This window comes from Mobula birostris, chromosome 18 (genome assembly GCF_030028105.1).
Source record: "Mobula birostris isolate sMobBir1 chromosome 18, sMobBir1.hap1, whole genome shotgun sequence".
Classification (NCBI taxonomy): Eukaryota; Metazoa; Chordata; class Chondrichthyes; order Myliobatiformes; family Myliobatidae; genus Mobula; species Mobula birostris.
In genome coordinates, this window is record NC_092387.1 from 25909703 (window position 1) to 25922770 (window position 13068).

The following is a 13068-nucleotide window of genomic DNA, read 5'->3' on the forward strand; positions in this document are numbered from 1 at the left end:
TAGTAATTGGGCAAGTGAAGTTTTAGTTCAAGACCCTGATGGCTGAGGGATACTAACTGATCCTGAACCTGGTGGCGTGGGACCTAAGGCTCATGTACCTTCTTCTGGGTGGCAGCAACAAGAACAGATCATGACCATAATGGTGGGGGCCCTTGACGATGGATGCTGCATTCCTCTGACAATGCTCTGTGTAGAAGTGCTCAATGATGGGGAGGACTTTACCTATCATCGACTAGACTGTATCCACTATTTTTTGTAGTATTTTCTTTTTTAAGGGCATTGGTGTTTCCATAGCATATAGTCTCTCCACTACACATCACCTGCATAGCCTTCACATCCTCGGCATCACCTGGAGAGACAAAGCCCCAAACTCTGAGGTCCCCTCCTGCACTGGACTTCCCACAATGTTCATGCTTTTAAGACAACGCAGACTGCGCTGGCTGGGCCATGTCCGTCGTATGAAGGATGATAGACTGCCAAAGGACATCCTCTGCGGAGAACTAGCAACAGGCAAGAGGAACGTTGGTAGACCCCAGCTGCGCTTCAAGGACCTCTGCAAACACGACATGAAAGCCTTAAAAATCAACCAGAGTGCTGGGAGGATACAGCAGATGACTGCAACAGATGGTGAAGTACTCTTCAGCAACACCTAGAGTGAGGCGAAAGAGTGATCCTGAATCAATTTGAGGACTGGAGAGCTAAACGAAGAGCACAGCAGATAGCGGACAACAATTCCACAATGCTCTACCCATGCAGCAACTGTAGCAGAGCCTGCCATTCCAGGATCAGCCTCAATAGCGACAGTCGACGCTGCTCGACAAACCAGTGACTACTAGAGGCGCAGTACCCATGGTCGACCACGACCGACAGAGGCCACACACACACATCTATAGAAGTTTGTCCAAGATTTGGATGTCACGCCAATTCTTCGCAGTCTCCTAAGGAAGTAGAGGCGTTACACTTATGTGCTGGGTCCAAGACAGGTCCTCAGAAACAACAACACTGAGCAATTTAGGTTGCTGACCATCACCATCTCGGATCCCCCTGTGAGGACATGCTCACTGACCTCTGGATTCCTCCTCCTGAAGTCAATAATCAGCTCCTTAGTCTTGCTGACATTGAGTGAGAGGTTGTTGTTGTGAGAACCACTCAGCCAGATTTTCAATCTCCTTCCTATATGCTGATTCATTACCACCTTTGATTTTGCCAATGACAGTGGTGACGTCAGCAAACTTGAATAGGGCATTGGAGCTGCGCTTTGCCACAGTCATGATTGTAAAGTCAGCAGCCCAGGGGACTGAGCATGCAGCCTTGTGGCACACCCATGCCAATAAAGATTGTGGAGGAGATGTTGCTGCCAGTCAGAACGCACTGGGATCTGCAAGTATCAAAATTGAGAATCCAATTGCACAAGGAGGTATTGAGGCCATACCTTGAAGCTTATTAGTTTTGAGGGGATGACAGCATTGAATGCCAAGCTGTACTCGATAAAAAGCCTCCTGATGTACGCACCTTTGTTGTCCAGAGTTGAGTGAAGAGCCAATGAAATGGCAGTGCTGTTCGCCCTTTTCACCGGTAGGCAAACTGAAGCAGATCCAAGTTGCCTGCCAGGCAGGAGTTGATATGTTTCATCGCCAACCTCTCAAAACACTTCATCACTGTGGATGTAAGTGCTACTGGACAATAAGCATTGAGGCAGGATACTACATTCTTCTAAAGTACTGGTATAACTGAAACCTGCTTGAAGCAGGTGAGTAACTCAGACTGTTGAATCGAGAGTTTAAAGATCTCAGTGAGCACTCCAGCCAGTTGATCAGCACAGGTCTTTAGTACCTGACCAGGTACCCTGTCTGGGTCAGATGCTATTCGTGGGTTCCTCCTCCTGAAGGATACTCGCACGTTGGCCTCAGAGACTAAAATCACAGATTCACCGGGGATGTGGAAGCTTGTGATGCTTCTTCCATGTTTTGACAGTCAAAGTGAGCATAGAAGACATTGAACTCAACTGGAAGTGAAGCCTTATGTCACTTGATTTGACTTTAAAAGAGGAGATGGCATTCTAGCCCTGCCACAACTGTTGAGCATTTTTCATTGATCAATTCAAGCTTAGTCCAGAATTGCCACTTCTCTATCATCACACGGCTTTCTGGAGATTGTAACTGCACCTTGACCCTGCGCCGCAGATGACTGTGAAAAAATGCAGCTCCAGAGAAACAGTGTCAAGAGATGTACTCAAATGACTGTTTGAAGTTTGATTGGATTTGAGGTGCAGATTACATAAAAGTATAAGCAATACAATAAAGAGCAGGCTATTTGCTGTTGGCTAAACTCCAAGTCGATACAAATCCAAATAACCTGGCCAATACCTTCAAAGCTACATATATCTGTTTATGTAGGTCAATAGACTTTGAGGTCCATCGAAGGTTAATTACTTTCAGTGAGAGACATCAGAAAATTGGCAGTGTTATGAACCTCCATGCCCAGGGAAAAAATAATTTGTCAAAACTGCACTTTTTGATAAGTGGGCTGAACAGGCTGTTTCCCTGCTCAGAGACTTCATGACTCTATGATTTCTGAGTGGGATAAAAGTCATTTTGCATCAGTTACCACTTAGCTACAACAGGAGACCTTGCAAGTTCATTAAGTAAAATAAAAACAGTAGCAAGAGAACAGACCGTTTATCCCTTGAGCCAGATCCTCAATCCAAGTGGATTATAGCTAATCAGATCTTCTAGCCTTCCCCCAGCTATACTTTCCTGCTTAACTCTCAAAAGCCTCACAGACCAAATATGATCATTCCAGTCTTGAATATTCTCAGCAGCTTAGCCTCTACATTGTGTAGATATTGCGATTAAGGAAGTATTTTAGATACTCGTCCTGGGAAATAGCAGCACAATAGTACGGTATATGGTCAATCACTATAGTTAAGGGTTGTAGACTTAGCCAGACCCATCATGGGCACTAGCTTCCCCACCATAGAGGACTTCTTCAAGTGGCAGTGAATCAAAAAGGCAGGATCCATCATTACAGACCCTAGCCATCCAGGGGCAAGCCCTCTTCTGATTACTTCTGTCAGGGAGGAGATATACAGAAAATGACTGTGTGTATTTGCAAAAAAGATTGGGCTTTCTTTATTTGTTCTCCATCCTTAATTATCCTTGAACTGAATAGGTTGTTAGACTTTTTAAAAGATAACACCATGTGGTGATCTGGGGGGCACTTATGAAACAGACCCACACACACAAATGCTGGAGGAACTCAGCAGGTCAAGTTGTATCAGTTGAGGGAGATAAACAGTCGACGTTCCAGGACCTGACCCTTTGTCAGGATGCCCCCTGACTTGCTGAGTTCCTCCTGCATTTTGTGTGCATTGCTCAAGATTTACAACATCTGCCGAATCTCTCGTGTCTATAAACAGACTAAGTGGGATTTCCTGTCATTAGTGAAACAGATGTACTTTTACAGTACTCTAAAAGTAGCAAAAAATGGATTTAGCTTTAATGGGCATTCTGGTTGGCAAATCAAAACTTTACAGATGCTGGAAATCTGAAATTAAAAAATGCTGGAAATACTCAGCAGGTCAGGCAGCATTTGAGGATTTTCCATTTTCCACAGATGCTGCTTGACGTGCTGAGATTTAATTTCCTCCACACTTTGCTTCCAAAAAAGCAGCTGTACTATCATTGCCTTTGGGAAATGTTGATTTTTTTTTCTTTGCAGCTGCAATAATTTATCGATTAGAGCAAGGCACGTTGTATTTTAAGGCAAGCCCTAATTGAAGTAAATGAAACAGCTGTTAAAAACATTGCAGGCTTTACTTTTGTTTTTAAAAAGTACATTTTTTGGTTGTTTCTGTTCACTTGGTAGGCAGTGAGGGAATGTACATGCACAGTGTGGTTAGGCTATGTCGTGGTGAATCTGAAGCCACGAGTTACAGGCAGAGTTATGCAGCCCAGAAACAGGTCCTTTAGCTCAGCTCCTCCACGTCGACCAAGTTGTCTACTTGAGCTAGTCTTATTTGCCTGTGTTTGGCCCATTCCCAGGGGTTCCCAACCTGGGGTCCACAGACCCCTCGGTTAATGGTAGACCATAAGACACAGGAGCAGAATTCAGCCCATCGAGTCTGCTCCGCCATTCCATAACTGATCCCAGATCCCAATCAATCCCATACACCTGCCTTCTCCAATCAATCCCATACACCTGCCTTCTCGGCATATCCTTTGATGTCCTGACCGATCAGGAAATGATCAACTTCCGCCTTAAGTATACGCACGGACTTGGCCTCCACTGCAGTCTGTGGCAGAACATTCCACAGATTGACTACTCTCTGGCTAAAAAAATTCCTCCTTACCTCTGTTCTAAAGGGTCGCCCCTCAATTTTGAGGCTGTGCCCTCTAGTTCTGGCTACTCTCACCATAGGAAACATCCTCTCAACATCCACCCTATCTAGTCCTTCCAACATTTGGTAGGTTTCAATGAGATCCCGCCCCCCCCGCCCCCGATTCTTCTAAATTCCAGTGAGTACAGGCCCAAAGCTGCCAGGCGCTCCCTTTCATTCCCAGAATCATCCTCATGAACCTCCTCTGGACTCTCTCCAATGACAACACATCCTTTCTGAGACATGGAGCCCAAAACTGTTGACAATACTCCAAGTGCAGCCTGGTTAGCGCCTTATAAAGGCTCAGCATCATCTCCTTGCTTTTATATTCTATTCGTATTGAAATAAATGCCAACATTGCATTTGCCTTCTTTGCCACAGACTCAACCTGTAAATTAATCCGGGAGTCTTGCACGAAGACTCCAAAGTCCCTCTGCATCTCAGATGTTTGAACCTTCTCCCCATTTAGATAATAGTCTGCACTATTGCTCCTTTTATCAAAATCCATTATCATACATTTTCCAACACTGTAATCCATCTGCCTATTCTTCCAATTTGTTTAAGTCTTGTGCAATTGCATTCCTTCCTCAGCACTACCTACCCCTCTACCTAGCTTCGTATCATCCGCAAATTTTGCCACAAAACCATCAATTCCATTATCTAAATCACTGACAATGTGAAAAGCAGCAGTCCCAATACTGACCTGAGAAACAACACTAGTCACCAGCAGCCAACCAAAAAAGGCCCCCATTATTCCCACTCGCTGCCTGCCTCTCAGCCCTTCCACTATCCATGTCAGTATCTTTCCTGTTGTGCCATAGGATACTATCTTATTAAGCAGCCTCTTGTGTGATACCTTATCAAATCCCTACTGAAAATCCAAGTAAATTATACCCACTGCCTCTCCTTTGTCCAACCTCCTTGTTACTTCCTTGAAGAACTCTAACAGATTTGTCAGGCAAGATTTCACTTTACAGAAACTATGCTGACTTTGACTTTTATTTTATCATTAATCTCGAAGTACCCTAAAATATCAATCTTAATAGTAAACTCCAACACTTTCCCAACCACTGAGGTTAGACTAACTGGCCTATAATTTCCTTTCTTTTGCCTTCCTCCCTTCTGAAAGATTGGAGTGACATTTGCAATGTTCCAGTCCTCCAGGACCATGTCAGAATTAAGACAATCTTGAAAGATCATGACCAAAGCTTCCATTGTTTTCTATGTTTCTAGATATGTCCCACAGAAGAATTTTTTCTGAACTTCAGTTCTGCATTCTTCAACCTTTTGAATTTTGCCTCTGTGGTCAAATTTAACTTTTTGCTCTGCCTGCATTGTACCCAGTCATTGGCTTGTCCTTCTTTACATTCATGTTATATCCATCACCTACTTGTAAACCTGCTGGTTCATCCTCAGCTCTATCATACTTGTTCCCATCCCCCTGCCATATTAGTTTAAACCACTCCCAACAGCTAGGTGTCCATGACATTATAAAGGTTGGGAAACCCTGATCTAAACTTTTTCCAGCCATATTTGGCAGACATTTTAGCTGTGCACTTTGATTTGCGTGAAGAGCAAAAGGTAACTGCCGATGCAAGAAATCTGAAAGAAGCAATAAAAAGTCCTGTGAAAACTCATTGGAAAAAGTTAATTTTTCAGGACGAAAGCTATTCATCAGTACTTGAATTGTCAATGTATAATGGACTGCTAGTAAACAGGATTAGTATAGATAGGTATGTAATAGGTGGCATAGACATTATGTTTCTGTGTCGTATGACTGACTCTCTAAGAACTATTACGAAGTTCAGTAGTTCAGGCAAAGGATCATCAACTCTTTTTCTCTTTCCACTGATACTGCTGGCCCGCTGAATACTTCCAACATTTTCTGACCTTTGATTTTAAATAATGTGATTAGTATAACTATGGAAAAGAAATGAGAGAAATCTTTTTGCTAAGAAAGAAGTACTGTATATGGAACACACTCCCAAGCAGAGGTTGAGATGAAAATCAAAGATGCATTTAAACAGAAGCTGGATGAAGGGAAAAGGAATAGGGGCATCAGAAGACCATAAGAGGTGCTAACCACAGGGCTTCAAGTCTACTATGCTATTCAATAACATCATCACTAATTGGTCTTGGCCTCACCTCCACTTTCCTTACATGAATATTTTCAATGGTTTATCTTATACAACTGAGGAAGAAAATACCAAAGATTCTTTAATTGCAATCATTAAATTGGTTGATTATTGTCATATGCAGAGTAGTTTTTCATACCATGGTTTGCAGACAGATGGTTCATTGCATCAGTACATCAAGGGAGTACAAAGGAAAACAACAGAATGTTGAAGTTACAGAGAAAATGTAGTACAGACGCAATACAAGCTCAAGGCCATAACACGGTAGATTGTGACATCAAGAGTCCATCTTTTTGGAGTAACAACTATCTAATAGTCTTCCAACAACAGGATAGAAGCTGTCCCTGAGCCTACTGGGACGTGCTTTCATGCTTTTGTATCTTCTGTTCAATAAGAGGGGAGGGAAGAGAGGATGTCCAAGGTGGATGGGGTATTTGATTATGTTGGCTGCTTTACTGAGGCATTAAGAAATACAGACAGAGTCCATGGATGGGAGGTTGGATTCCATGAAGTGCCCAGCTGTGTCCACAACTCATTGCAGTTTCTTGCAGTCACGAGCAGAGCAGTTACCAAACTGTGATGCATCTGGATGACTTCTAAGGTGTGTTGTTAAAAAAATAAGGGTTCATAGGGGATGTGTCCTATTTCTTTAGCTTTCTGAGGAAGTAGAGGTGCTGGCGTACTCCAAAAAGCTATGTTGATTGAGAGGTCGAGTAAGATGATGGAAGGTTTATGTAAAGCAGACGCCCTGGCATGTTGGGCTGAACGTGCTGCTTTTATAATATGAATTCTATAAATAATACATCAGTGTTGACAGTGGTTTACCATCCTTTCTGTTAGGTTATTTTTGCCTGCCAAAGTGTGTGCATATTAATTGCAAGATTAAAGAATAAATTAGACTGCAGGAACTGAATGACAGGTTAAAAGTGGCAGGACATGTTCACAATAGTCAGTTTACAACAGGGACATAGAGTAGAAAAGCAGGGAAGTTGTGCTGAACTTGAATTAAAATTTGTTCGGACAGATATGGAGTATTGTGTCCATCTCAGGTCAGCTCACTTCAGGAAGGCTACAAAGATCCCAACGAGGATACAGAAATTGCTCTAAGGAGGGATTTTAGCTACCAGATTAGACCACAGAAGCTATAGGTTTTGAAATAAAGCAGGTTTGGAGATGTACTGGAGTGTGATTGCCCATGTTGGGTTAGATAGAAGTGAGCTGTTTCCATTAATGGGCGGTAGATAACATTTTGGCCTCACGATAGAAAAGAAACTTATTTTCCCCCTAAGCGGGAGCAACAATGATCAGCAACTCACTGTCAGCAGGGGTGACAGGAACAGAATTAATCATATTTTCAAAATGGAGATAGCTAGAATAATTTACAGGTCTGCGGGAAATGAGGAAGGAGATTAAAAATCTGGCTGAAAGGTGCCTCAACAACAACAACAATAAAACTGAAGATCTGATTGACTACAGAGGTGGAAACTGGAGGTCCATGAGCCAGTTCTCATCAGGGCATCAGAGGTAGAGAAGGTCAACTTTAAATTCCTGTGTGATCATCTCAGATGATCTGTCCTAGGTCCCAACTTTGGGACGTCATCTGAAACTTTGACAAACTTCTTTAGGTGCAAAGTGAAGAGTATACTGACATGTTGCATTACTGCCTGATATGGGAACACCAAAGCCCTTGAGTGGAAAAGACTACAAAAAGTAGTGGATACAGCCCAGTCAATCACAGGTAAAGCCTTCCACACCACTGAGCTCATTTGCAAGGCATGTTGTCACAGGAAACCAGCATCCATCATCAAGGACCCTCTTCACCCTGGCCATGCTCTCATCAGGAAGGAAGTACAGGAGCCTCAAAGCCCACACCACCAGGCTTAGGAACAGTCATCACCCCTCAACTATCAGATTCTTGAACTTGAGGGGATAACTTCACTCACCCCAACACTAAACTGTTCCCACAACCTATGGACTCACTTTCAAGAATGCATCATCTCATGTTTTCAATACTTACTGCTTATTTATTTTTTCTTTTTGTATTGTCCAGTTTGTCGTCTTTTCCACATCGATTGCTTGACAATCTTATGTGTAGTTTTTCATTGATTCTATTGTGTTTCTTTATGTTTACTGTGAATGACTGCAAGAGAACGAATCTTAGCGTAGTATATGGTGACATGTATATACTTTGATAATAAGTTTACCTTTAACTTTCAAAGTGGGTGTAACTGGACAGTGCAGCCTCACTGGGCCAGAAGAGCCTGTTGCCCTGCTGTATCTCGATATTTATTATTTATTTGGACAAGTGCAGCACCACCAACTTTTTAGAAGCTCAATATCATCCAGGACGTACACCTACTGTATATAAGCTGGCACCCTTTAGACATTTACTTGCTCCATGACCATGTAACAATAAATGCATTGTGCACCATCCATCTCCCTCACTTGGAACTTCTCCCACCAAGACAATGGCAGTGGGTGCAGAGAAACACTATGACCTGCAGGTTCCCATCCAAGTCATACACCAAGCTCACTTGGAGATGCATCACTGTTCCTTCAACATAATGCTGAATCTAAAACATGAAACTCTCACCCTAACAAATCTAAGGGAGCAGTTTCACCAAAATGACTGCAATAATTCAGAAATGAGCCTCAGCACCACCATCTACTCAAAAGGACATTTGGACATGAGCAATAAACACATAATCCTACCAGTAAGGTTCAGATCTCAAAAGTTAACAGAAGACTTGAATTTACATTGCATCACCATAACAGGAACTGAAGTATGTGATTGTATTGGGTTTGCTGACAGAAAAGTTCTAAACTCAGAGACCTTAAGTCCTATCAGATATGAGACTCTCACTAAAGGGAGGTTGTACTGAAACCACCCAATCTTCAAAGAGTAGTTCACTTCCCTAGTTATTCTTCATGAAGAGTTTAGACACCAATATCCACTATTCGAGCAATAGCTGTCCTCTCCCTACCAGGGAGAAAGTACTGTACTTACAGCTATAAAGTAGTTCAAAACACAATTCATTTATTTTCAGAAATACACACTTAAATCCAAACAGTATTCTTAAAACATTTAAAGCTCAGGATTTCTATTTCTACAAACCATTTCTTAAACATAAAGCATAAACCATTTCCAAAGCACAGGTATAATTCCTATAAACTAAAAAGGCATACCAATGATGTAGATGAATGAATCATTCCTCATACACACCAAAGCCAGAGGAATGGATTCCAGTTCACCCCATGTTTCTTTATGTTCTTTAGCCATTCCTAATAAGCCCGAACTGCTCTCTACATTTATACCTTTTTCTCTGCCACTTGCGTAACTTCACATGCATATTTCCTCAGATACTCTTTCTGCACAAAAAGGTCTAAGAGTTTCAGGGATATAGATCTCAGCTTCCCACCATCAATGCTGTGCAGCTAACTTCCTTGAGTACATAAACATTCCAACATTGATAGATCTGTCATTGATATGAAAAATCATCTGTGAAATTAAATAACTCATTTTCTTATATTGCATCTCTTGAGCAGCAATAAACCAGGTGGATGAGCTACATATTACTTTCCATAGACAAAGCATTTGCTATATACAGAGCTTGTCTGCAAAGCTGTGCCTTCAACTTCAAGCTGATTATTGCTTGCCATTTATATTTTAAGAACTGAGGACTGACTCCCATTTACAAACAGAAACTAAACAAAGAGGGAAGTTTTGATCATAACAAGTGGCCACTGCTGTCCTTAGAAAGCAACCTTGGCAAACATGAGAAAGCGGGTCAATGGCCTAGGAAACAAATATCCATCACAACTATAGTTGTTTTTGTGCATGATCAGTACATAGCAATAACTTTGCCTATAAAAGCTTCCACAAATAAAATTGAAGAGTAAATAATCATTTTTTTTTATTAGTAACGGTGACTCAGAGAATTGGCCTCGGCACCTGAGGGAATTTCCCTGCCCTTCTTCAAAATAACGCCAAGGATGTTGAACGTCTAACCAAAAGAGCAAGTTTTAACATCTCATCAGGGTCAGTATCTACCACAGAGTGCACACCTGCCTTAAATGCACAGTCAGCCTGAACTTATGCGTTCACGTGTCTGGAAAGGGTCTCAGTTTTTGTTGATTCAGCAAACTTTGTGATTATACAGGCCAGGTTAGAATGGTACAAGGACAGTGTTTTAATCCTCATTCCTGACAGTGGGTCTTGACCCTAAACATCAATGAAAACCTCTAGTCTTCTGCCAATTTTGTTGTTCCAGCATCAGTTGGCTCTCTCGTCTTGCATAGAAGTGTACAGGCACTTTTTAACCTATCAATCTGACTCTTCCCTCCCACATAGCTCCCATTTTTCTTGTTTTAATCCTCACCCATTGACAATTTCCTAAGGATAATTAAGGTAATAAGTGCTGGACATGCTATTAGGGGCTATCCAGACAGGAAAAAGACCAAAACAAAATGCTTAACTAATAAACATGCTTTTGAAAAATCAGTGTTTTTTAAACCTGATTTATCTCACTAACGTCTGCAGCCGCGCCAACCAGGAACACAACTATTCCAAGAATTTTAATTCCCCTCGAAGCACACATAATAATTTCAAGTTAGTTTTGGCATAAACAAAACCCTGTTTCAATTAATTTTTGAAACTATACCTCTGCCAGTGCGGTCTGGTCGGTAGACACTTCCGAAGGCCAACCTTGGCCCAGGCACCAGGCGGCCATGGTCCATCTCACCATTGGGAAGCGCTCTCTGGAACGGATACTGCTCCACGTTTGGATCGCCTGAGCGGTCAGGGGGATACTGGTCCACCGGGACGATGCGGCCGGCTTGCGGGTAGTAACCAGAGCGTGGGAGGTCGGGGTTCGCAACCCTCGGCCCCGAGTGACCGGCGTCGGGGGACGGACCCGGCTGCAGGGCAGAACTCCTGGACGCTGTGGATGGCAAGAGCGACGAAGGATCTTCTCCTGCCGTGACCGCCTGTCCCCTGCTCTCGTCGTACAGGCTGTGCATGTATCGCCTGTCCAGACCATCGTGGGCATACGGTGACTGGGGCACGCTGTATCTCTCTTGCACTGGGTTCTGCCCTTGGTATCTGTAGGGGTAGATGTTCTCTCCATAGTCGCCATACCGGTTCCTAGGCTGGTAGGGGTACCCTCCACCGCTATCCAAAGGCACTCTGCGATAGGGAGGGCTCTCGTCGGGGTTGTCAAAGCCCCTGGACGGCCCATACTCATAGCTGGGGTCGTAAGAGTTGGGGTAAGGGGGCTGCGCCACTGGGAACCGGGGGTAAGGTGCTTGGGCGAAGGTGGGCTCAGAGTAAGGCGGCTGGCGTGGCCTTGGCCGGGGGGCTTGCCGTGGGGCGGGCTGCACGTACCGATGGGTGTGGGTGGGGTCGCCGAAGGCGCCCTGCCTCCAGTTGTCCGGGACCTGGCCGAAGCCGAAAGGGTGCCTGGTCTGCCCCCTCACCGTCTCCGAGCCGGCTCTGACGGATGGCGAGGGAGCCTGGCGCCGCCCTGTGCCCCTGGCTCGGGACGACCCGCTGGGGCGCCTCGAGGAACCTCCCAGCCAGACCCTCGGATTGCTCCGGGACGCCGAATGCCGGGCCGGCACGTACTCAGAGCCGGTGTTGAGGAGGCTGTAGACCCGCCCGTTGTCCTCCCATTGAATCATCTGCCGCCAGCGCTCGTTCGGCCCACCGGTCTGAGCTCGGACCCCGATGTGGGGCAGCGAAAAGAACCAGCCCAGCACTGCGGGAAGCAGCCAGCCCGTGACCCCTGGCATCCCGCGCAGCGTCAATCCTCTCTGGAAGCGAAAAGAAACAGATAAAACCAAGAAGCAAAACTTTCAGGTCTCAGATTCCCCGGCAGCGCTGCAACGCAACTATGCACAGCTCCAGCATGTTGGGGAAGGGTGTTCCAGATCACAGCCAACTCCACTGTTCCCAGCGCCCTGCCAATCTTGCACTCTGGCACCTCAGTGCACCACCTCACTTTTTTTTCCTCTCCCTCTCTGTCCCCCCTCCCTTCCTCTCTCTTTTTTACCCCGGTTCAAGAATCCAGCTGCTCGCCACCAACTCGTGTACAGTACTCTGCACTTTTCCCACAGAAGGGAATGCCGTGGGATCCCTGCGCCCGACTGATTTCCCCTTTACTTTAAAAAAAACTGCCCAGACCGCCCTTTGAGTGACAGCATAGTTTAAAGTTTGCCGATCGGTTAGATATTCCTCCACGTTGAAATTATCTTGGAAGAGGGATGATTTTCTTAATGAATTCTCAGCAATTACAATCCCCCCTCCCACCACGACACACACACACACAAACTACAGAGAGAGAGAGAGATTGAGAGAGACTACCTAAATCTCTCTGTGCTACATTTAAATTCCTGTGCCAGATACACTTCCCAGCTTGGTGTGGCATAATGACCGACTTGTCAAATTATAAGATGTTCACCAGCAAATCTGAGAGGGAATTCAGAAGAAACCACTCCTGTTCTAATCACCCTATTATAGGATGAGGAACTTTAGAAAGGGTGCAGAAATGGTTTCTC

At 44.3% G+C, this 13068-nt stretch overlaps 1 protein-coding gene across 1 annotated transcript in view; it reads right to left on the minus strand.

The window, feature by feature from the left end:
- loxl1 (lysyl oxidase-like 1) overlaps positions 1 to 12809 on the minus strand; it is a 119772-nt gene extending 106963 nt beyond the window's left edge. The window contains exon 1 of the mRNA XM_072282365.1: positions 11175 to 12809. Within this exon, the coding sequence (XP_072138466.1) occupies positions 11175 to 12303 (1129 nt within the window). The 5' untranslated portion in view covers positions 12304 to 12809. The remainder of the gene's footprint in view (positions 1 to 11174) is intronic.
- Between the last annotated feature and the right edge of the window lie 259 nt (positions 12810 to 13068).